Source organism: Diadema antillarum, unplaced genomic scaffold (assembly GCF_040938485.1).
Source record: "Diadema antillarum isolate AM-2024a unplaced genomic scaffold, OU_Dant_1.0 scf00000201, whole genome shotgun sequence".
Classification (NCBI taxonomy): domain Eukaryota; kingdom Metazoa; phylum Echinodermata; class Echinoidea; order Diadematoida; family Diadematidae; genus Diadema; species Diadema antillarum.
Window position 1 is genome coordinate 1,444,436 of NW_027271090.1, and position 24,949 is coordinate 1,469,384.

General features: G+C 37.7%; 1 protein-coding gene across 1 annotated transcript in view; it reads right to left on the reverse strand.

The window, feature by feature from the left end:
* LOC139723879 (UDP-glucose:glycoprotein glucosyltransferase 1-like) overlaps window positions 1-23,549 on the reverse strand; it is a 42,122-nt gene extending 18,573 nt beyond the window's left edge. Inside the window, exons 1-19 of the mRNA XM_071635088.1 lie at window positions 23,263-23,549; window positions 21,642-21,772; window positions 21,027-21,139; window positions 20,430-20,610; window positions 19,364-19,536; window positions 18,195-18,295; window positions 17,561-17,721; window positions 15,624-15,715; window positions 15,203-15,266; window positions 9,910-9,996; window positions 9,024-9,143; window positions 8,064-8,285; window positions 7,248-7,373; window positions 6,668-6,751; window positions 5,568-5,648; window positions 4,394-4,517; window positions 3,499-3,597; window positions 2,586-2,680; window positions 1,237-1,449 (exon numbers count right to left, since the gene is read on the reverse strand). Of these exons, the coding sequence (XP_071491189.1) occupies window positions 1,237-1,449; window positions 2,586-2,680; window positions 3,499-3,597; window positions 4,394-4,517; window positions 5,568-5,648; window positions 6,668-6,751; window positions 7,248-7,373; window positions 8,064-8,285; window positions 9,024-9,143; window positions 9,910-9,996; window positions 15,203-15,266; window positions 15,624-15,715; window positions 17,561-17,721; window positions 18,195-18,295; window positions 19,364-19,536; window positions 20,430-20,610; window positions 21,027-21,139; window positions 21,642-21,772; window positions 23,263-23,479 (2,484 nt within the window). The 5' untranslated portion in view covers window positions 23,480-23,549. The remainder of the gene's footprint in view (window positions 1-1,236; window positions 1,450-2,585; window positions 2,681-3,498; window positions 3,598-4,393; window positions 4,518-5,567; window positions 5,649-6,667; window positions 6,752-7,247; window positions 7,374-8,063; window positions 8,286-9,023; window positions 9,144-9,909; window positions 9,997-15,202; window positions 15,267-15,623; window positions 15,716-17,560; window positions 17,722-18,194; window positions 18,296-19,363; window positions 19,537-20,429; window positions 20,611-21,026; window positions 21,140-21,641; window positions 21,773-23,262) is intronic.
* Window positions 23,550-24,949: the final 1,400 nt, after the last annotated feature.

A 24,949-nucleotide genomic window follows, 5' to 3' on the forward strand; every position in this document is an offset into this window, starting at 1 on the left:
TAAGATCCCAAACTGAATAATAATGTGGAAGAAGGATAGCTCTTTCAGAAAATATGAAAAACTCAAGATTGACTTAGTTGAACCATTTCACCTTTTTTGAGTCCTCACATAAAATCAAGGGGTGCAACTTTTTGTTTGTTTTGTGATGCACGGTCACATATGCAGATGAAACAAAAACCCAGGATTAGGGCTTTTAAATAGTTCTAAAATGTGAGTTAGGGATAGAAACAACCACTGTAAAAATCTGAATCCATATAATTGATGTTAATTATTGTTAAATACACAAAATGTGAACAATAGTTATAATAAAAATGCTTCCAAACTAAAAAGTCTACAGTTACAGTTTAATGAGAAAAATACTGATATCTCCTTATACTTTAGGCTTTGTTGCAAAGATTTAATATTGCAGAATGTTTTGTGATACAACAGACCTACACATATGAATAAAATGTGATATCTTGAAAAAATTTTATATCACTACTCCCAAAGGTAAACAGGACCTTTAAGTTCAGTGGTCTAGAGGATACAACAACTGTCTAGTATTCAGGAGATTGTTGGTTCAAGTCCAACTTGAGTATGTCTGCCCATGATTTTTTTATCATGGCTACCGCTGAAACACTGAATATTTGGTGCATATTTCTACGTCAATGTAGGGCAATATGTCAATCAGTTGCAATAAAAACAACTCGAACAAGGCACAAAGAGCTAAAGGAGTCGGCTGTTGTCATAGCATGTTTGACATTTGTAATATTCAATCTCTGTACAGTATGTCCTCAAAAAAATTACAATAGGATTTTCGCATTGATAATACCCAATATGATTAAACTGTCCAAATTCTACTTCGGGGTCTTAAGATATAACATCTTAGCTCTATTTTGCAGAAAACCCCATTCAATTTGGTGAAGCAGTTACAGAGACATGTGGATTGTTGTAGAGCATGTCATGAGTCTAATTCTTCCAAGTTTAGCACTTGGATGCTCTTGGAACTGCATATCAATGTGTAAACACAATAGACAGAACTTGGAGGGAATAGATTCCTGACATGCTCTACAGAATTCCTCATTTCTCTCTGACCATTGAAGCAAATCGAACAGGGTTTTCTGTAAGATGTGGTCAATGAGTTATAGCTGCATACCCTGAAATTGTATTTGAATTGATTCACTATTTTGAAAATTATCATTGCAGAGGGTACCACCGTAATTTTTTGGGGGTCATACGGTTTAAGCATCTACTCACGTTGACATGGAATTCTTTCGGTGTCTTGCTCCCATCCACAATACTCTTATAGTTCTCCTCCTTGATGAGCTTGAAGATGAAGTTCTTGGCAAAGTTCCTCGTCTGCGTTTCCATGGCAGCATGCATGGCTCTAGGCAGCCACAGGTTGGCAGCATCCCCAGTGGTAGAGGCTGGATTGTGCACAAAGCCCACTCGCACATTGTTGGAAGATTTCTGAGAAGACAAGCATCCAATTAAACCATCAAATTTTTTTTTTTTTTGAAAGGTTTTTTGTTGTTGAAAGATGGTCACCATTTTCTTTTTTTCTCTTTTTGGTCTTATGTATCAAAACTCACAACATGGGTGAAAGCACAATGCTTGTACATGTATGTCAAGGGATCTATTCAGAAGTTTCATACAACCAACAGCAGAACCAGACAATGCATGTGAATGTGTTTTGAATCTCATTTATAAACACAATGCCATGTATGAGAGTTATAGATCAAATGGATTTAATGGGAAATGTCATGTGTGGCAAGCACTGCTGCTAACAGCTGAATTCCATTTTTGTCGGGGGGGGGGGGGGGGGGGGGGGATGACAATAACATACAGTACCTCATTATTAACTCCGCCAAGGAAGGAAGTTATGTTTTCATTGGCACTGATCTGTTTGTTTGTTTGTTTGTTTGTCAGTTGGTTTGTGTGTCTGTGTGCAAAATAACTCAAACAGTTGAGAATGGATTTGAATGAAACTTACAGGAAAGGTTGAGGATGACACAAGGAACAGATGATTTGATTGTGGTGACGATGCGGGAATTTGTACAGATTTTATGAAGGATTTATTCATTTTGGTAGGTAGGGTCAATGAACTAGGGAGTTCAAACTGCGCACTAAAGTGTGTGTTCTAGTTTCTGCTAGGGCGAGGCATGCCGCACAGCTGGAAGTTGACGATGTAAAAAAGGTTTCTATATCAGGAAATCGGGTGATTTTCAGAATGCATACGTACAGTGTATGGGTGGAAATCACCGATCTCTATAGAAGAACAAGATCAGTGGTGGAAATGAGCTGCTTGGTGGAGGTCTGCTCTCTTAGAGTGCTTCTCTAGTTCATTAATTCATTCATTTCCCTTGCACTGTACGCAAGCCGTGATGTCAAGTCACAGCCATATCTTCAAAGAAAGATGTTAGGATGGCAACTCTTGCTAAAATAGCAACGTCCTGTAGTAACAGTCCATCAGGAAGCAGGATTCTTGTCATTACCATGACACTTGCAACTGCAGTAAGAGTTGCTATCAGATCAATGTTTAAATTTTTACGAACTGGAATGCTGTGAATCCTGATAATTTATGTCACCAGTCCCTCAAAGCTCACCACAAACTGGACGGCGTCTCGCAGGAACTGTCTCCCCTCAGCCGTCTCTGGGTCTGTCACCACCCACATGGACACTGGCCTGACTGCTTCATCATCTGTATTTTTTTTTAAAAGTACAAACATGTCTTTGATAATCGATAACTGCTTATCTTTTGTCCATCACTATACTTCCCAAATCAATGAAAGTTTGTTTTGTCCTGGATAGTTTTTTTTTTAAAATATAAATCAAAACTGGTCCATAAACATTGAGTCATTATCATATATTAAAAAGGCATATTGCTACAAAAGAACTTACTTTTAATTCAAGGCATGTTTTATGAGGAAAAAAAAAAGCAGCTCCAAAAGAATAACTCCCAACTACATTTTCAGCTCGAACTTTGGCAAGATTTTCCCCGTAATCCAGTATGTCACCAGTCTTTTGCCATATACCAGTATCATCCCTTTATCGAACTGTGTTCACATGCTGATAGCTTCCTCTTGATCTAGCTCCAAAAGTACAAAATCTTGGAGAGGCAGAAAGACGGATGGACAATCCATCAGCATAATGTCTTTTAGACCCTTAGGTTGGAGAAATAAAGCCAGATATAGATAAATTCAATACTCTCGTCACGATTTGAAGGGCTAATGCACATCTATGAATCACAAGGTTACACAGGTTTGGCTTGCCTTTACCAACGACACAAAATGAGAACAGGCAAGTTTTCTCACACATTTTAAGAACTACACAAGACTTATCATGAATTGTTATCATGATAAAACCAGTGATCCAGGAATCATAGAGGTAATGGCATACCAAAAAAAAAAAATCATCTATATTTGTAACATTTCTTTGAAATATCCAACATTTCAAAGGCTTTTCTATAGTGACAAAATGGAGAACTTTCTACTCTCTGGCTCCACCTGCCTCCCTTACCCTTCTTTGTGAGATAGCGCATGGATCCAGCCAACAGCCCTCCCATGTGATTGGACATCAGCTGGTGCTCCTCTGGTGCTGTCTCCAGTGTGTAGGATGCTGCAGCATCCAATGTGAGAAAACATTGCACCATCTACATTTAACTTGCAAGTAGGAAAATGGTAATCTGGACTTCAGAAAATCCTCTCAAGGAAAAAGAGAAAATCAATTCTTTGCAGCCAGTGCAATAGAGTACCAGAGTGTGACCTCATAGCCATTCATCGCCATGGAAACTGGTTTTTAACAACCTAACGTATCCCGAATATCTGTGAACACAATGGTTGCTAACCATGCACGAACAGAAGATTGTGACATCATCACTTTGGCACGGTATAAAACTGCTCATGTTCTTTCGCATTTTCTCATACCTCTCAATAGACCTGTAGTTCTTTCAAAATACTTTTTGTTCTTATCAATTTGAAAAATGTACACTGTCATTAACGGCATGTTTACAATCTATAACAGCTAGGTTGGTATTCTTGAAATCAAACATAGTGGAGCCTTTTTCTTCCTTTTTTTTTTGTTCTCAGTAATTTTTCTGTAGACCTCACTTCCACACTATGTAACTGCCTCGTCTTACTTGAGAGCCCTACCATATGAAACAAAACATTTGGCTCTGTCATCTTTTTCTTCTTCTTTTTTCTTGATGTGTGTGCATAGGGAGGAGGGTTATCTATTAGTGGTGAAATCTACCGGCTGTACTTTAAAAATCAAAAGTCCTTCTTTGTATATCTTCTCTTTTAATCACAACTTAGTTTGGTTTGCAGACACAGATTCAATAACTCAAAGAATCCAAGATCCCTTTTTGGCCGAGTTTGGCAAATTGGCAATGTGACCTACAGGAACCAAGGCTTACCTGAGACTGGGGAGAGATCGATGATGTCATTGTCCGACTTGAGAATCTTGAGATTGAGCCTCGGCATGACGTTGGGCCTGGTCATGGCATACTCCAAAAGGTCAGAGTGGTCACTCACTTTATTCTGTGCAGAGGTCAGTGGGAGATATCATGAGATGCTGGTCACTTCAGAAACACACAGTCATTCAGCAATAAAAATGCCTAAAACATAATTTTACTTGGCTTATTATGCCAAGTATGGAATGCTTAAAGGGATGATGGTATAGTTTTGGTTGAGATGGAGATTCAGCTTTGAACTTTTTACAAGATAATTAAAAACCACTTATGAAATATTAAAGAGCAGACAATAATAAGAGAAATTCAAAATTCATTTGATGTAAATCAATTTTGAAATGGCTGAGATATCCAAAAACAAAGTAAAACAAGCAATTCTGATAAAATGTGGGTCCCATCTTTTATTGGGATTGCTTTATTTTGGATATCTCAGCCATTTTGAAATAAATTTTCATCAAATAAACTGTGAATTCCTCTTAGAATTGTATGCTCTGTCATATTTCATAAGAGGTTTCTCATCTCACAGAAAAGTTGGAAACTTGAATCCCCATCTCAACCAAAAGTATGTAATCTCTTTATATGCATAAACAATCTTCATCAATGAGCAAACTAAATCTTGCAAGAGTATGAGAGTATTTTGATATTTTACCAACTATTTCTTTGTTACTTGTCATGGTAGATGGCACCAGGCCATTGCACATTCAAGTTCCCTCTATAAACAATAGATACACTGTATGCATGCACATTACTTGACCATTGATGCATCTTTCCAAAATCACAATTAAATTCTTTTGAGAAGAAACATACTGAGATCAAAAGGAGAATGTTCAATATTATCATTATTTTCATTATAAACATCATCATTTTTATTGTTAGCATTTCTAACCCTTGCTACTACTAGCAGTAGTTGTAGTCGTTGTAGCTGTAGTAGTAGCAGCAGTAGTAGTAGTAGTAATAGTAGCAGTAGAAGTAGCAGTAGTAGTAGTAGTAGTAGTAGTGTAGTAGTAGTAGTAGTAGTAGTAGTAGTAGTAGTAGTAGTAGTGGTAGTAGTAGTAGTAGTAGTAATAGCAGCAGCAGTAGTATTGTAGTAGTAGAAGGCAGAAGTAGAGGACTTGCTCACCCTGTAAACTGCTCTCTGGAACTCTCCTGTATTCACAAGGATGTTAGTTACCACTGCTTCTTCAAACATGTCAGGATCGAGCTGCCAACAAACAGGTGCAAAGCAAACATGAAGAATTAATGGGTGCGGCCGACAACATCAACATCTGTTCAATGCTCAGGGCCCTCTGGATAATCATTGCTATGACTGAAGAGGCTACCCTGGGTAATTAAGACCAAATTATCATCATAGTGCACAACACAAGTGTGACAACCTTCAACTTCTGAAACAAATGAATATCATTCATTTTGTTTTAATGTGGTTATATGCAGGGAAATACCAGCATTTTTTAAGCAAGATTGTAATAGATGTACGTACCTTGCATTCACATGCACATACAGACACACACTCGCGACACTTTTTTCATGACATTCTTTATTTGAATTTCATTCAATATCAGGCTTATATTTACAATGAAACTAGTATGAACAAATATATTAAACACCTGTATTCTTCTCACTTGTGCTGCTGAATCACATTTTTTGTTAAATATACAATGCAATGTTTTATGCAAATCATATGAAGTATGCAAAAGTGATATAAAATACTGCATAAATCTCATAATACAGAAAAAGCTTTCTTGATCAACTTGATCAAACTGATCATTATCTGCTTCATTACACAAACTCCACACTTGAGAATACAGCATTTCACGAAAACTTCCAGTACACTAAAATCTCATAATTATGTCAATTGAACAAAATTCATAATTTTTTAAACCTATCAGACACACACACACACACACACACACACACACACACAACCTACAGTACCTCATGACCACTGTAAACTTTATGCTTGTCATTTGTTTCATGCTTTCAATATTTCCTTGTGCACCTGTAGGTCATTATTATACACCTGTAAGTCATCATCCTACACATTACATCCTTCTGCTCAAACCAAAATCAGTGGTCACTGGGCACATTAGGTAAATGGTCATGAAATTTGTTCACTGCTTTCTAGGTGGTCATTATAGGCATGTGGTCACAAAGGCAGGTTTGGATGCATGGTATGTGTAAAGAGATTATTTCTCAACATGTCCTGCCTTTCTAGCTGCTCACCTCATCTTTTGATAATGGCACACCATTGATGAGAACCCGAGGTATTTCTCTTAGTGCTGTCTTCTGTAAATATGCCTTGCCATCCTGGATAGAGACACAGAACCACAGAAATACTTCTACATGAAAACATAAGCATAACTGGTATGCATGCATGTAAACACACATTCAAATATACACAAGTATATACAAACATACACATGTATGTGTATATACATCTAGGCATATTTACATACATACTCAAACAAACAAACAAGCAAACACACACACATACATGGTCATATTTACATACATACTCAAACAAACAAGCAACCAAACACACTTATAGATATATACATAGATATATGTAAACATCTGTACATCAATTTTAACATTTACGTTCTGGCTCAAAAAGGCACAAAGCGCCACAGCACTTATGTCAGAATCAATATGGGTCAAGGAGTTTTGCCATGACCCTCTCAGCAGTCAATATACATAAAATGCACTAGTATTCTAGCTGCCTTCAGCATTCATTTCTTCCTTGACCGTCACGTTAATAATAACAATCATACTTCAATTCAGTCAATTTTTCTAAAAAATCCACCTGTCTATGATCATCATAGTCTGAGTCTGGTCCCAGGATGGTAGGGATATCCTCTCCAGGGTACACCTTGTTGAAGACAGAAATCACATCCTCTGGTTGGATCACTTCATCTGCTTCTTGGTGGATCTGAGGAAGAAGTGGAGAAAAAAGAAAAGCTGCGTTTGTATAGACAGTGAATAGTTTTGCCCTTGTAACAACAAGTTCTGATGATAAACGTGAGATGTATACTAATGACATGGATGGCCATGATGATGATAATGATTTATACTATCCTCAGTGATAGACACATATTTGGTAACTTATTGTCTCATAGAGCCAATGATTACTAATCACTTGAAAGATACCATAGTCTGTTCTGACCAAATCTACCTGAAACTCTGAAAAAGTCGGGGGGAGGGGGGCCATAATCTCATCAAAGTTGGAACAGTCATTTTGAAAAACATGCAGGCACAACATGCTGCATGATCACAGAAATGAATTTTGGAAAAGGAATGCGTCTGAAGATAGGAGAGAGGACAAGGATGCCAAGAGATAAACAGGGAGTCCTACAGAAATCACTGAGAAGGGGTTCCATTGACATTTGCTCCTGTGACAATTGCTCCCAAGACATATCTGCACACTAAGCCAAACATAAATTCTACTTACCTACAAACATTGTAACCCTAACCCTAATCCTCATCCTCACATCTAAACCTAAAACCCTATCACAACCCTAACCCTAACCCTAAGTCCTTGGAGAAAATAAGACCGGAGCAATTGTCGCAAGAGCAAATGTTGTGTCACCCCAAGGGCAGGGAGAGGGGAGAAATGTCCTACCCTTGTGATGAGGTCCATAGCCTTGGTCCCATCATCCTCCATCAGGGCAAAGTTGAAGGCTCGGACCATGGCCACCCCAGCATCCTCGGCCCCGTCCACATTGTCCTCGTCGTTGACCACGAAGACGAAGCCGAACCTGAGAGGGGCGTCGCTGAGGTAGAGCATCTCGGCCTGGTCCAGGAGGATGGCGGAGTCTGGACTTGTGGGGTCCAGGATCAGTGTCTGTAGATGGGGAGAAAAGGGAGACTACCCCATCAGACCCATATGCTATAGCAAGTCAGTGCTCTAGAAGTTTGCTTCTTGGATGGAACGTAAACAAACACAATACTCATAGTTTTATGAGATTTATTTTCTTTCCCTCAGGCATGCCTTTGAAGAATTTTTTTAAATTCATTTACTTTTTCATTTTTTTAACTGGGATCAAGGTTTGGGGCCTGTTTTCAAATGTTATTTTTTCAGTTTAGATTAGCATGCAGTTGTGACAAATATTTGCTTTTAGTCCAAGTCAAATTCTTTTCAAGGGAGCAAGGGGCATATTACTTTGTACAGGGGTTTGTCTTTTTGTTTTGCATTGTTTTGTACTTTGTGAAAAGTTTTGTGAGTAACTGGATGCACCATACACAAAATTTCCGAAAGACATACACTCGTATGGTGCAAGACAAAATAATTCAGTACGTGGTTTACTTGAGAGATTTCGGACAATGATATCTTGATAGTGATAGCATGATTTTCGAAACTTTTGTGTGCTTCAGATTTTTTTTTTCATCGATTTGAATATTACCATACAGTTCAGTTAGCAATGCTAAACAATCGTTTAGCAGTGTATCATTCTAAACTTTCCCTTTTAGTTCACAGATAATGACAGTTAACATGACTTTAGGCAGTAAAACACAGGCATCTTGGCAGCAAACTAAGCGTCAAGGTTGCTTGATCAGAGACGAAAAGGGCTGTGGCACTTACGATGTGGAACACATTCTTAGCAATGTGCCTCAGCATTCCCGGGAAAGTGGGCCTGAGGAACTCCTGGACCGAGGATGGCCAGGACCGGTACCGATGGTCACTCTCCAGATCATTGATGTACTGACGAAGAGGAAAGGCAATGTACAAGCACAAACATTTTTATCACGGAAGAAACAACGCAAACAACACAGTCTCCATCTGAATGGGCAGTAATAATTCCCAAACCGGGGAAACTTGTATATTCACTTGTAAGAACACAATGAAATCCTCAATGTTTCAGGTAGCCTTGTGCACAATCACAGAGACACATGTATTATGAACTAAATTACATGTATATTGCAAAAGCAAATGGCATTATCTTATCCCCTATAAAGATTGTTCATGCTGACAAACCAAAGAGAGTAAAGTTTCTTTCCATATCACTGTTTTATTTCAGAGTCATAATTCCAAACAGCGGGCGCTTCTTTGAGAAACATGAATACATATTTTGCCATAATAATTCTCTGAGTGTCAAACTTCTCAGCATAAAAATCATACAAAGAAAGCACAAAATTCATTCTGACAAGACAATTTTTTTTGTGTGTGTGAAACAATATGTGGTTAGCATTTGAATTTGCATTAAAGTCACTGCATATCTATTTTAGGTATGGTTCAGCCAAGATTGTAGCACCATTCAAGCAAATCTGTGCATATATAAGTGCTAAATAGTAAAAAAAGACTTATTCACGATCTTTACGCCATATGGCATATGAAAAAGTCATATGATTTGTGCCAGTAAAAAAACTTCATATCCTTCACACAAGAACTTCAAAACAAAGATAGCTCAATTTATACCAGGATAACAGTGGCTACATTATTCACAAACTGGCAGCTCAAAAATACTCACGATGACTGCATTGTCACGGATGTCCACAGCATAGCTGTCCTGTAGAGACTCAATCTTGGTTTTCATTACATGGGCAAGGCTGTCTCCCTATTAACAGACAATAAACAAGTACAAAGTATGAAAATTCATATCAAACATTATCTTGCAAACGAGAATTACAAAAAGCATTTCTACACTGAGGATCTCTGACCAGCATGCATACCACTCTAACCAATGTAACTGTTGCAAATGTGCAAAAGATGAATCACAAAATTCCTTTTGCACACTTAAATACAGTTTCAAAGTCCTATCAACTGATATGTTATAGTAGCTTTTCTACACCATGGAGTGTTGTTTTTCCTTGAGCAGTATTGCGATATACAATTGTATGCAATCTACAAGAAAAATCATCGGTTTGCTGATATCTTGCTGAATAAGTTGCTGAAGACATGAAGGCAGAAAAAAAAGATATGTAATCACACACACACAAAAATCTTTGAGAAAAGACTGTACAAGGAAAAAAACATACAATGTTCCCAATCCTAAACTTGAAGGACAAGTTCACCTTCATAGACATGTGGGTTGAGTGAATGCAGCAATATTAGTAGAACACATCAGTGAGAGTTTGAGCAAAATCGGACAATCCGTTAAAAAGTTATGAATTTTTGAAGTTTCTGCTCAGTCACGGCTGGATGAAAAGACTACTATAGCTTGTGATGTCACATGAGTACAACGATATAAAGAAAGAATAAAGAAAATTCACCATATTTCCATTTTTCTCGCAAAACAAAAGAACACTCGACCTCTCTCTTTCAGAAGGCAGGGGGAATAACGTTACCCTTAACATACATCAGTAGCAAGTCGAAGAAATGTGCACTTTATTCAAAAAGTAAAGTTTTGTGAAATTCTCTTTTTATTTTCCTTATATAGTTGTACGCATGTGACATCATACACTGTAGTAGTCTTCTCTTCCAGCAGTGACTGCGCAGATACTTAAAATATTCGTAACTTTTGAACGGATTGGTCAATTTTTCTCAAACTTTCACTGATGTGTTCTACTAATATTGCTGCATTCTCTCAATCCTTATGTATATGAAGGTGGACTTGTCCTTTAAGAGGCACAGGAGCTTATACAATGTATGTCACATTGCCTTGATATCTCATCAGTCTATGATGTAATAATTCAAGCAATCAGGGTTCATACGCTTCCACATTTTCAAAATTCCCTGACTTTCCATGACTTTCCAGAGCAGAAAATGTAAATTTCCATGACTATTTTACACGATGTACACATCTTATTCTAAAGTGTGTAAAAATACATCATCATAATACTAGGAAGCAAAACACAAAACAAGTGTGTATATTCGGTTATACACACTTATGCTTTGTTCTGAAGGAAGCACCTTAAAGGGGAATTTTCCCCAAACAACAACGTGGATTAGGTGAGTAGAAAACAATTTTAGAAACCCAACAGTAAAATGTTGAGCAAATTTGGATAACCTGTTAACAAGAATTATGCAAAAGTGTGTATGTTGCCCTCTTTGGACAGAACTATGCCAGAATATGTGATATCACAAGAGGACAACTCTCCTTTGAATTTGTACATAGAATTTCACAATTCTAGTTTTTTTCTTGGATATCGATAATGCAGTTGATCAAGTTCAATAATAAATGTACGCACAATTATCTAAGCCTTAACATCCTCAAGTATAAAGGAGAGGGAAGATGATTATTATTTACATTGAAATGATTGTGTTGTCAATATTCTGTGGTAAAATGCTTTAATTCAAATTCTATATCAAAATCAAAGCACTATCTCAATCCAAAAGTAATCATACATTCGTGTTATTAGACAGGGCGCCACACTAACTTCTATCTTTGGTGGCCCGATCCGGCCACCGAAATCATTGATTTCTATTTTTTGGTGGCCCGAAAGTAAAATCTGGTGGCCAAAAAAAAAACCAAGAAAAACACAAGAAAAACTAAATCGGTCCTACTAAACATAGAAAAATAAATATTAAGCATTACTGACGTGATACAGGTACCCATGTCTAAAATAAATGAATAGAGTTATCATAAAAGTTGATGCCTATTTACATGTAGGTGGTCAAAACTTACGTTTGAGATGATAAAGTGGGAGCATTTACAGACATTTGTAAACATCCGACACTTGTTTTGGCATTGTAAAGAGCCGAAAGTTACCGTTACTCATTTCTGATTGTGAAAGCAATCATTCAACATTTACTAGTATTTTAACACCTTACGGAGCCGAATGTTACCGTTAATCATTTTCAAAAGTAAAAGCAAACAACTGACATTCATTTTAGCATCTTACGGAGCTGAATGTTATCCTTATTCATTTCCGAACGTGAAAGCAAGCATCCGCTATTTATTCTAGCATCTAACTGAGCCGATTGATACCGTTAATCATTTCCAAATGTAAAAGCAACAATCTGTTATTTATTTTAGCATCGTACGGAGCAGGATATTACCGTTATTCATTTCCAAATTTAAAAGCAAACATCCGACATTTATTTTATTATCGTACGGAGCTGAATGTTATTGCTGCCCACTTCCGAAAGTGAAATGAATCATCTGACAATTATTTCAGCATCGTACGGAGCCGAATGTTACTGTTTTTCATTTTTGAACGTCAAGGCAGACATCAGACATTTACTTTACCATCAAACGCAGATGAAAGTTACTGTTATTAATTTCGAAATATAATAGCAAATATCCAACATTTATTTTAGCATCGTATGAAGCAGAATATTACTGCTATTCACTTCCGAACGAAAAAGCAATCATCTGACAGTTATTTTAGCATCTTCCGGAGCCGAATGTTATTGCTATTTACTTTTGAAAGTAAAAGCAAACATCCGACATTTATTCAATCATCGTACGGAGTTGAATATTATTGTTATTCATTTCCGAACGTCAAAGGGATCATTCGACATTTATTTTAGCATCTTCCGGAACTGAATGTTATTGCTATTTACTTTCGAACATGAAAGCGAACATCCGGCATTTATTTTACCATCGTACGGAGTTGAATATTATTTTAATTCATTTCCGAACGTCAAAGCAAATATCCGACATTTATTTCAGCATCTTCCGGAGCTAAATGTTATTGCTATTTACATTCGAACATTATAAAAGCAAACATCAGACATAATCATTGTACGGAGTTGAATATTATTGTTATTCGTTTCCGAACGTCAAAGGGATCATTCGACATTTACTTTAGCATCTTCCGGAGCTGAATTTCAGTGCAATTTACTTTCGAACGCAAAAGCAAACATCCGGCATTTATTTTATCATCGTACGGAGTTGAATATTATTAGTATTCATTTCCGAACGTCAAAGCAAACATTCGACATTTATTTCAGCATCTTCCGGAGCCGAATGTTATCCTTATCCATTTCCGAACGCAAAATCAAATATCTGACATTAATTTTAGCTCCCTACGGAGCTGAATATTTCCGTTATTCATTTCCAAAAGTATAAGCAGACATCTGACGTTTATTTAAGTATCATACCGAGTCGAATATTACCGTTATTCATTTCCAAAATTAAAAGCAAACATCTGACATTTATTTTAGCATCTTACGGAGCCGATTGTTACCGCTGTCCATTTCCAAAAGTAAAGGCAATCCTCCAACTTTTTTTTTTTTGTGGTGGCCCGATGTGCGTTTTTTGTGGCCACGGGCTACCGGGCCACCGTTAGGGTGGGATTTCACGGAGCACGCGAACGATTTGCGAACGACGCGAATGACAAAATCCAACATTCGGAAAAGTTTTTCTCCGAATGCGTTCCGACAATGAAGCCGAAAACTATTCTTGCGCAATTTGTGCGAAGTTTCCACGACGTATGTGCGAATGTCGTGTGTATCATTGCTTAGGTACAGCATGTTACGTTCACGAAGAACACGCGACGGAAATGCGAACAACGACAATTTTTCAATAATCATGGGAGGAAATGTACCCAAGGAGAGGTGGAAGCTGTCTTGAGTTGATTTTTTTTTTTCTTTCCTCTATTTCTCCTTTCTTTTTCTCTCATTTTTCTATCCTGTGCTTGCCTACATTTTTTTTCCCCTAGGACCTATCTCCACTACAAGTAGTAAAGCATTTGATTTTTTTTAGCAATTCCTCCAACACATAATTTCTATAGTTTAAAGGAAATTTTGCATACTTTAGATTAATATTAAGTGTATTCTGCGATTTTTTTTTTGTATATCAAACATTTCTTTCTCTTTGCTAGTCTTTAATTTCTTTTGTTACTGTAGTTGTTAATAATTGTTTGATGTTTAGATGTATGCTACGACTTTTATTTGTAGAAAACGTATAGGTAATATATCCCCCAAACGTGCGCTAAACGTTCGCGAGAATATCTCAAAAGGTATGCGAACAGTTTGCGATTACGTCGTAAAATGATCGGAAAAACTTCGCAGATTTCGCGTAACATACGCGAGACATTCTCCAAAGTTTCGGAGTCTGTTTGGGGTTTCACGAACATTTTGCGAACATCGCGCGTGTCTTGCGAAGATCTTGCGCATATGACGAGGCTTTAAAGACACTTTCGAGAACAATTCACGAGCAAATCACGACCAAGTGTGTGGAAAAGGTTCGCCAAAAATTTCAAACTTTTTTGAAATTCTCGCCGAAGTAAAAACGACATTCGCGAACAATTGACGACGCTTCCGAACCCTCACGTTCGTTTGGCGATCTTTTGCAGACTAAAATACGAATGCTGGATTTTGCCATTCGCGTCCTTCGCAAATCGTTCGCGTGCTCCGTGAAATCCCACCCTTAGTGTCGAGCCCTGTATTAGATGACTGACGCTTCGATCATGCACGCAATTTAAAATAATGCCAATCACATCATCAGCAGCGCTCATGTCACGTATGTACATATGTGTACACAAAGGCACCACGGCACCTTACATCACTGCCAGTCGATAGTCATACACACAAGTACACGTGCACATGCCCATGAAAGACGCAATTAGACACCAATGTGCGTGGAGTTTGTTACGAAAACGGTCTTAATACGAGAAACCACAAATTTGACAAACTATTCTTCCTTTGTTGATAAGAGAAATCAAACATCATTTTAACAAATATCTTGAAAAAATGATTTTCCCTGACTTTCCAGAAGAAATAGATGGATTCCCTGACTTTCCCTGACTTTTTGCTTCTGGAAAAAGTATTTTGAAATTCCCTGACTTTCCAGAAATTCCATGACGCGTACGAGCCCTGAGCAATATATAATTTCAAAGTGTAAATTGAGATTGAATATGAGTGATATATTTCACCTGAATCCCAAGCTGGTGTAGGCCTTCCAATAGTCTTCCTTCAGCCTTCAGTAAATCAAGCAGCCTAGACACATGTGACACAAAAGACAATACAGCATTTGTCAGTTCTGGTTGAAGAATTTACCCATCCATGATAACTGTAATGAATGTGGTCAGCATACCAGAAGTTATCTACCAGAGAAGTGCCAATAAAAGGCATCAATTAATCAACCAACAAGCATTATGAGGCATCGCTGTATAAAAATATGTGTACCTTGAGATAATACTCATAGTTTTTGATATATAGCAACAGCCACCATTATGTTTTTGTGTAATATGACATACTATTGCTTGAGGGGGTGGGGCAGGGGATGGTACATATGTCTAGGAGATTACATGGAGCTATCCATGATAGAACTTTGGAAATAAAGGCAGAACTTACATGAATGGGTCAGCCAGCTCAGTGTCGATGACAAGTCCGTTGATCATTACCATGGCATCTCCTTGATCCACATTGTGGCTCATTGCAAATATCTTGAGGGAATGATCAGAGACACAGGGAAAAAATGAATTATTTCTTGCTTTCAGAAAATTAATACTTTGAAAAGATGCATACACACAGACTTACATATATACATTCAAGAAACACATAGACACAGACACTCAAATCAACCCATACATACATGCATACATGTGGACATACATACATACATACATACATACATACATACATACATACATGCATGAAACATACTTCCATGCAATGAGGGAGGACTGAGACATTAGGATTAGGCACATTCAAAGTCACTGCTAACTTTCTGCAAAAGAACCAAATTTCCAATATTTCTCCTAAGAATGTACCAAGGCCATTATGTTGTCTTATATCTTGTTATTGAAGTACATCAAATTCATTTAATCCTTTCTGTGCCATGGACTTTGGACAGTGTGTAAAACGCTATGGGGTTTTCTGTGTCCATTTGCACAGCCAGTAATATAATTTTCACATGATCACAGACCTTTTTTTTTTCCAGTATGCACACAATATCTTCTTTAACTCTTTATGTGCCACGTTCGCATGTCCGACTCAGTCGACGGCGTGCAAACTTAGCATATTCTACTCAAACGCACAAACCCGCCTAAACCAATCGATAAATCGCCAAATGCCACAGTACAATGAAAGCCTGTCTTGCGCTTCCGTACCTCTTGCATATAGCCTGCATTTTATGTTGTGATTGACTATCAAGCGATGTTTCCTGCTGGATCTGCATGTAAATTCTAAGTTTCTGTCACTATTTTGTGTGCAAAAGTCATGCCTTTACAAAAACATGTAGCTACTAGTCATATAAAAGAAAAACAATCATAAATGTGGTGTACTATATTAACATCAAAGCACAGCTTGGCATTTTCTCCACAACTTTTCTCAATTTTTCTCAATTTCCTCCACTACTACATGTTCAGCTTAACAGAAATCTATAAAAGGAACATAAATTAAAAAACAGAATGTTTTCTCAAAGCATGACTACGTTGCTGTCTCAGAATAATGTGGCACTCAGGGGGTCTCCACAATGGCACATACAGAGTTAAGTCATGGTTTTTCACAGTCATAGACAGTACATGCAGTATATAAATTTCGCTGTGTTTTCATTTTTGTAAAATTCAGTTGGCTGATATTAGCAAAGTTAGCACTTCACAAAAGAATGTCGTCTCACATGACATAAATTCACTTTATATTGTAATCCAAGCTGAGAAATCACTAAGTTTTCTCCTGAAGAGGGATCAGTTTTATTTCTCATTCCTTGATGGTGTTCCCGATCACAAATTGAATCACATATGAAAATGTCTTACAGGTTTACTCACAAAATACACGACATGGACACTATTTCCTTTTTTATCTGACTACACCATACTTTCTTTTTCTTTCTCTAACCGGTGGTTTATATTACACTGCTTTCATTGTGAACCAACAATGCATATTGTCGCTGGGGTAACAAATCTTGTTTTTTCATATTGTGGAATAAATCACCTTTTGAATTTATTGTCAGATAATCAGTAAGTGATGGCCTGTCCGAATCCTAGCTACAGTATCTTCCCATCAAAACGAAGCCAAAACAGCATGTCAAAGGAAAAGTGATCCCATTTGTTATAGTGTTTGGCTGTCATGTTTTTGTTTTGGTTCTTTTCTTTTCTTTTCTTTTTTTTTCTTTGAACACTTGACATTTTTTAGATACGAGGTTTTGACTCCCAAACAGCGATACGGTAGTACTTCATCATCTCATGAAATAATGTGCCCACTGCTAAGTGAAATAATGCGCGCCAGTGTATTCCCACCACACGTCAGACCCGATTGACAGAGAGTGACAAAGAGGAGTGACCACCAACCTTCTGGTTGTCCTTGATCTCCTTCTGGACCTCACTCCTCACCGGCGTCTTGGTGAGTGACCGAGCCAGCATGGGGAAGTTCTGGCTGACCTCTCGCAGCACATGCAGTGCATCCTGGGAAGAGGAGGACAGCACACGCTGGGCCGCCTGGAAGGCAATATCTGATGCAAAGGGGGGCAGACATACAAAAACGTTCAATCAATCTCTTGATTTTTAACTGGGCTATGTCTAAGCAGCACACTGCAACAAGCCACATTCTGGTACATAACAAGGAATACTTACTTACTTAGGCTTGCCTGGTTCTATTACACGCACATCAATTAAATATATTTTTCACATGGCTTTTGGTCACATAGAATTGACATCAACACTTTGCAAATAAAAGTCTCCTCCGAATATCACTTGCTAAATCTTTTAACAATCATACAATGTATGCCCATTGAACAGTTGGCAGACCATTCTGTTTCTCTAACTTAAAGTTTTGTTTTGCTTTTCTAATAAAGATAGTGGGAACACAGAAATGCATAGGTGGGACTACAAGTCAAATGTCATTCATAAGTGCTAATAATCTGAGGAGGAAAAGGAAAACAAACAAACAAACAAACAAACAAACAAACAAACATGTTTCACTCACCTTGAAGCTGCCAGACTTTGAGGGGTACCATCTTGTTGATGTTATCAGTCAGATGCTGTCTAAACTGGTTCAGTTCACTGGAAAGGTCTGGATGACGCTCCCTGAGTGAAGACATTCAAATCAAAGATTCTTACAAATACTTGAATAATATTTAACTCTTGATTAAGCAATCACAGTACTTCATGAGAAAAGAAACCAGTGCAAACCAAAAGTATCCCCGAGACCAACATTAATTTTCCAACGTACAACATTTTAGCACAGAACTTATGGAGCATTATTTGTCCAAATAATGAGGGCGCTGTTAGTGAAACAACAATAAGCAGCTAACTTTTCCCATGCTACCCCTCCACAGCAACTTTGTGATGAAACCTGACAAGAAATGTGGCTGGAAGGCTCACATGAGAGATGTCACTCTGCAGCCTAAAATGGCTAGAGCATGGGGGAGCAAGATCAATAACTACTTCTCATTTGATTCTTTATGAGCCACATTCACATGCTCGACTCATCAGTCAACGGCTTTCAAACTTCACATATTTTGCTCAAATGCATAACCGCACACAAGCCAATTGATAAACCGCAATATGCCACAGTTCAGTACACTGAAAGCATAAAGCATGATTCTTTAGCTCACTCATGATTATAGCTTGCAGTGCTTCACAACTGAATAGCAGTGCTCCATATGGGCTTTACAAGTAAATTCTAATTTTTCTGTAAAGGTTACATCTTCAAAAAGTCATGCCTCCAAACGTATTTATGAAAGTATGTGTCATCATGACCAAGAATGCAATTTTGCTGTCTAGTGTCTGAATACTGGTCATTTGCAAGAAAAATAGCCACAGCTTTGTAATACAAATTACATCACCACAGAGCTTGCAATTTTTTCTACAACTTTGCTGTATTGGATTTCTAGCATACATGTAAACACTTCCACAAAAAGTTGCATGGCTCTGAAAAACATGTTGTTTTCCAAAGGCGTTCATGCACTACCGTCACAGAATAATGTGGCACAAAAGGGGTTCACACTTTGGCACACATACAGTTAATGACCAATTGTACACCTCCTACTCAGTCAGCGAAAGTTATACATTATTATTATCATTATTATCGTTTATTCAGCTTTCAATCACAAATATCATATCACATTTTTCGAAATCAGAACAAACACTCACTTGAGGGTGCTGAAGATGAAGCCCTGTATCTCGTCGGGTCCCTGGTCGGCGTCCGACTCGGCCTGCTCCTTTCCGTCACGCACCTCCGAGTCATCCACGGCCTTGTACTCCGTGCTCTTGATGGCCAGCTCCACACCATAGCCGGACAGACGCACCTGTGTGTCCGATGGCACCTGTCCAGGGTCATAGGTCAATGATGATACAGTCTCAGTCAAGTCTTGCTGGAGATTTACAGGAGGCCTGAAAATTTGCTGCAATTTCACATCTGCAGTCAATTTTATGTTTAGTAAAGATGCAATTTGCTATAAATGACAATATAATTGCAATCAAGTAATAAGATTTACATGTACCTCGAATTATCAGAACTAATGTGCCAAGGTTAAAGGGACTGTACAATTCTGGTTGAGGTGAGGATTTAGCTTTTAACGTTTTGCGAGATATTCAGAAACAACTCTATGAGATGTCAAAGAGCATGCAATTCTAAGGGGTATCAAAAGTTTATTAGATGAAAATCGGTTTTGAAATGGCTGAGATAACCAAAAACAAGGTGAAACAACGAGATCCTAATAAAAGGTGTGGCCTGCGCCTTTTATTATCATCACTTTTTTTTTTGATATCTCAGCCATTTGAAAACCAATTTTCATCAAATAAACATTGAATCATTCTTAGAATTACATGCTCTTTCATATTTTATACAAGGTTTCTCATTATCTCACTTAGGAATATTATAAACCTGAATCCTCACCTGAACTACTAGTACTACACAGTCCCTTTAAATAAGAGTGAGTGTTGAAGTATACTGTATGTAAAAAGACTGATTATTACGAATGAAGTTCAACTTGACAGCAGCCTTTATGATTGTGAAGTGACATAAAGTCATTAATAATTTTGTTCTAACTACAAAAATCAAGTTGTCAACCATATTTTCTATTCTTGCAATCACAGGGAAGATAATTTACACCTACCAGTACCTAAACGAAAATCCATCCTTCAAACAGTCAAAACTAATCTAATCTGAGATACAGGGTAGGGTGATTCATATGTTTTACCATGCACATACGCTCACCTGTTGGAAATGCCGATAGACATACTGAATGCTGCCCTCTTCTGCCTTTTGTGATAGAGTCTTGTGGAAGTCCCGGAGATTTGACCTCTGGTTGGTGAGGTCACCATATAGAATGACCACCACAGATGAGTTGCCAGATCGCTTGTACTGATGGTCAGCACTGTAAATGCTAGATTTTGGCCTGCAAAATTAGAAAATGTGGTAACCAAGACACTAGCTAACCTTTTATACCAGACAGGGTGTCTCCTTTTCTATCTTTCTAGTGGAAATAGGCAATTGGTTACACAATGCTGACAATTTACCTCAGAATGTATTACAGGCTAATATACTCTGACTTAGAAAATATCATTACAATTCAATGCCTGAATGACTTCAAGCCAGACTGATTACTATTAAAAATCATTACATGATAGATAACTGGCTGACTGACTGTTAAAATAAATAAACCAATCAATCAATATAACTGTGTTTGAATGAATCCACCAAGTCAATGAATGGACTGAATAAGTATCTGTACATGAATGCACAAGATTGAAAGAAGGAATAGTTCCATTCGTAAAATAACATGATGAAGATATGAATTATGAATAAACTCACCTATCCCCTACTCCAGCGATGAGTTGGTCCAACTCACTCAGACTGCAAGAGATTTGACCATGAACGTCTATAAACACATCACAGTTTGATGGTGCTGGCAAGCTTCTAGCAATCTGAAATAAGACATGGATTTTTCTTTAATACAATACTATATATACATTAAATACAAGACACAAATCTTATAAGGCCATCATCAACAAAACCATACAGCACATACACATGATTATGAAAAAAAAAGATAAATTTATGAATGAAAATATATGAAAAAATATGAAAGAGTATTGAATCTGATTTTTCATCTGCAGCCAATTTTTTCAACTGCTATTTTTTTCAATTGCTATTGAAAATCTGAAATATTACTAGAATAAAAAGTGACTGATTTTTATTCTACAAAAGAAACACAAAGGTTCCTGGCTGGAAGTAACAACGTCTAGGCATCGGAACGACGTCAGACTGATATTGAACGTAAGATAAAGTGATGGTGTACATACAGCCAATGTACAGATATGATATTGCTTTTGTAGAAAAAATTTATGAGTAATGTCACAGGTTCTGAAAGAGGGGGCAGGGAATCTGCCTTTTGCTATCCTACATGTAAATCACTCAGCAACTTGCCTGGTGGTGCATCTCAATCTTTGGGGCAAAAGCGTGGATGGACAGCGCCCACTTGAGCAGGTCCACCTCCATCGGCGAGAGGAGGCGGGAGGCAATCTTGATCGTGAAGTGATACCACCACTCATCGTGCTCTGGAACAGAATAATACACCATGTAGAATACTATCTTTCTCTCATTCATTAATGCAAAAACAAACACACACTTATGCGCACACACACAAGCGCATCTATGGTGGAAACCGAGGACCTGTTTTACCCATAAGAATTTTACCACATAACCAAGAACCTGTGTGTAAGTAGGACTCTTGTCAACAGAGGACTCATTCATATATTATCATCCAACCGAGGACTCATTACAATAATGCTAATCAAGAACCCACAAACATGTACCCCTACATGCAAAAGCATGCAAAAGCAGACCGTTTGGAATGGTCTGCGTACCAAGGACGTCCTCGGTTCTCTGTGTGTCCTCGGTTTAAATGTAAAGTTTGTATGTGTGTCCTCGTTTTCCACCATGGGTAAGTGCGCGCAGACACACACACACACACACACACTCGCATACGCATTTCCACACACGCTCACTCATATACATAAACACACACACAATTCACTTGTACAATCATACCAAAGAGCAAAGACACTTTATTCCTAACAGTAAACACTTCAACATAAAAGTTGGTGAAGGTAAGAACACTGTTGCACACTATGCACATCATTTTACATTTTATCTCTTGATGTTTTGGCAGAAAGCAGATTCAGAATAAACAATTCAGAATCGGTGCTCTAGAGACTGGACTATAAATATGAACAAATAGATTTTCTGAAAATAGTAGACAAGTCTGAGTTCTTTAACATTCTGATAATTTTATTGCATTAAAAAAAGGGGGACTTGGCAGAGAGAGAGAGCACTGTGGAGTTTCTGTTGTTTTTCTTCAGTAGCACAATAACACAATAGAACAATTATTCACTGAACTCATTCTTTGTAATCCTAACGCTTCACACTAACAAACAATGTCTGCGTTTTGCTGTGCTCCTAAAAGTGTTTGGCATAATGCTTATTGCTTTAGTTTACCTAGTCATCATGCACCCCATGATATCAGCACATCATTCTATAGATGCAATCTGTTCTGATCAATAAAAGAATATTAAGCTATACAGAAAATATCCAATATGTGCCTTCCATTGTGCTAATGTCAAATAATTTACAAACTATTTTCAGACCAAATCATGATATCTGGGCCCCATGTCATAAAAGATGTTAGGATAGCAACTCTTGCTGGAATGACAATTTCCAAAGCAGCAGCCAATAAGAAAGCTGGATTCTTGTCGTTACCATGACAATTGCCATTCCAGCCAGAGTTGCTATCATATTATAGCAACCATGGAATAATTTTCCTGGTATCGCATAGCAATTTGCTATGCATTTTGTTATGACTGCTATACAAAATGGCATTTGAATACACGTAGCAGTTTGAACATAGACTTGTACACCATTTTGTTGAAAATGTATGTCCATCAACAAAAATTGCTATTCAATTTCGAGAAGGAAAATTATTCCCTGTCAACTTTTGTAATTTTATGAAATGGGGCCCAGGTGTTCTACATGAGATACTTTAACTTACTGGCTTCATCCTGATAGTTGGCTACCTGCTGCAGAAACTGCCAGAAGTCCGCTCCGCTCTTCTCTGCTATAAACTCACTCGCCTCCATGGCAATGGAATGGCGGGTCCACTTTGATTCCAACGTGGTGGTGATGACCTTGGACTTGAGTCCTTCTGTCGCCAATGGATGCAGGCAGAGCAGAGCCACAAGGGGTAGCAGTCTTGTCCAGAGTGCCATGGCTTTAAGACATACACAGTGTATGTGACTGCTCAATGAGTGGGTGCTTCTTTTTAGGAATCTGTAATTGACAGCTGAGAGGGAAGGGGAGAGGAAGCACATCAGAAAGGAATAAGAACCTTGGATTCTCACCATAGTAGATTCTCTACATATTTACATGTTAGATCTCATCATGAGGTCTTGTACAAAAAGCGTATCATAAACTCTTTTACTCTGTGACTTCAGCTCCACAGAAGCTGATAACAAAAAATTCAGCAGTTCAACTATACAATGTACATGAACATACATGTACACTCATGATCTAAAATAATAGAAATGACATGTCAAAAAGCACAGGTTCTACTGAGACAAGTTTTTCTTTGAAGCAAAAAGGGGGGGGGGGGTGAAGAGAAGATAATCAATAAGATCACACCCTAATTTCATGCTCAAATGACCAGTTACTCTAAGAATCAAGGGACATATTATGTTGTATAATACCAGCACACAAATATTATGATAATATTCATTGCATCATCTAACCACAGAGCTCATATATTAAATGCTCTAGTCTGCACAAAAGTATGAATTAATTCTAAAGTCATGGCTGACATAACCTCTTCATCACTATTACATACTATAAAAAAAAGGAAAAAAAGTCTCATGTGAAGTTAGGAATAAAGTGAACCAATGATTTATTGGAGCTCAGGGAGCTACCACATATGGCCAATTCCACAATGTCTTCCACCCGGCCAAATTTTTCAATTGAACAATACAAGTTAGAAACATGTGTCTAAACGATACATCAATTGAAAGCTCATCAAGTATAAAATTACATTCAAAGAAATCACAAAGCAAGAATAGTTTGTGCCAAGGTCAAGGTTATAAAATCCCTTTGGATCAAAAGATAACACATAAGTTACATTTTTTACGATCACAACAATACCCAATTATAAATGGTAGATATTCTCACCACAAAAAGATTAAAATCTATGTCTACCACTTCTTGTTTTGCGAATGAAAAGTACTCCTACTACTAACATATAATACATACTACTACTATTACTGGCTCTATAGTGAACTGTAAAGTGAACAGAAATTTATAAATTGTGAAAAATACAATAGCCCTTTTAATTTCTCTACAGTCTCTCTAGTTGGTAATTAGGAGAGGATTCTGTGAAGCCAGATGTAGTCTCTGCGGAACATATCCCTGACATGACGACAAGATACCAGTATGAACTCAGTAGGCCTACACTACAGACTGATCTGTCGGTGAAGATCTATCAGCACCGGCACCAAGGTTTTCAACCTCCCATGCCTAGGTTCGACTGTGTGCAAAACTAAAGCGTATAAGTTCTACATGTAGCAGGTGGTTGACTTTTGGACAGTGTTGTGCTCAAATTATGGGCGGCTTGCGTTAGATCTAGACTGTCTAGGCCTACAAATTTAGAATAGTAGGGGATTCAAATTGCAGGCTAGACTCTCCTGCTAGTC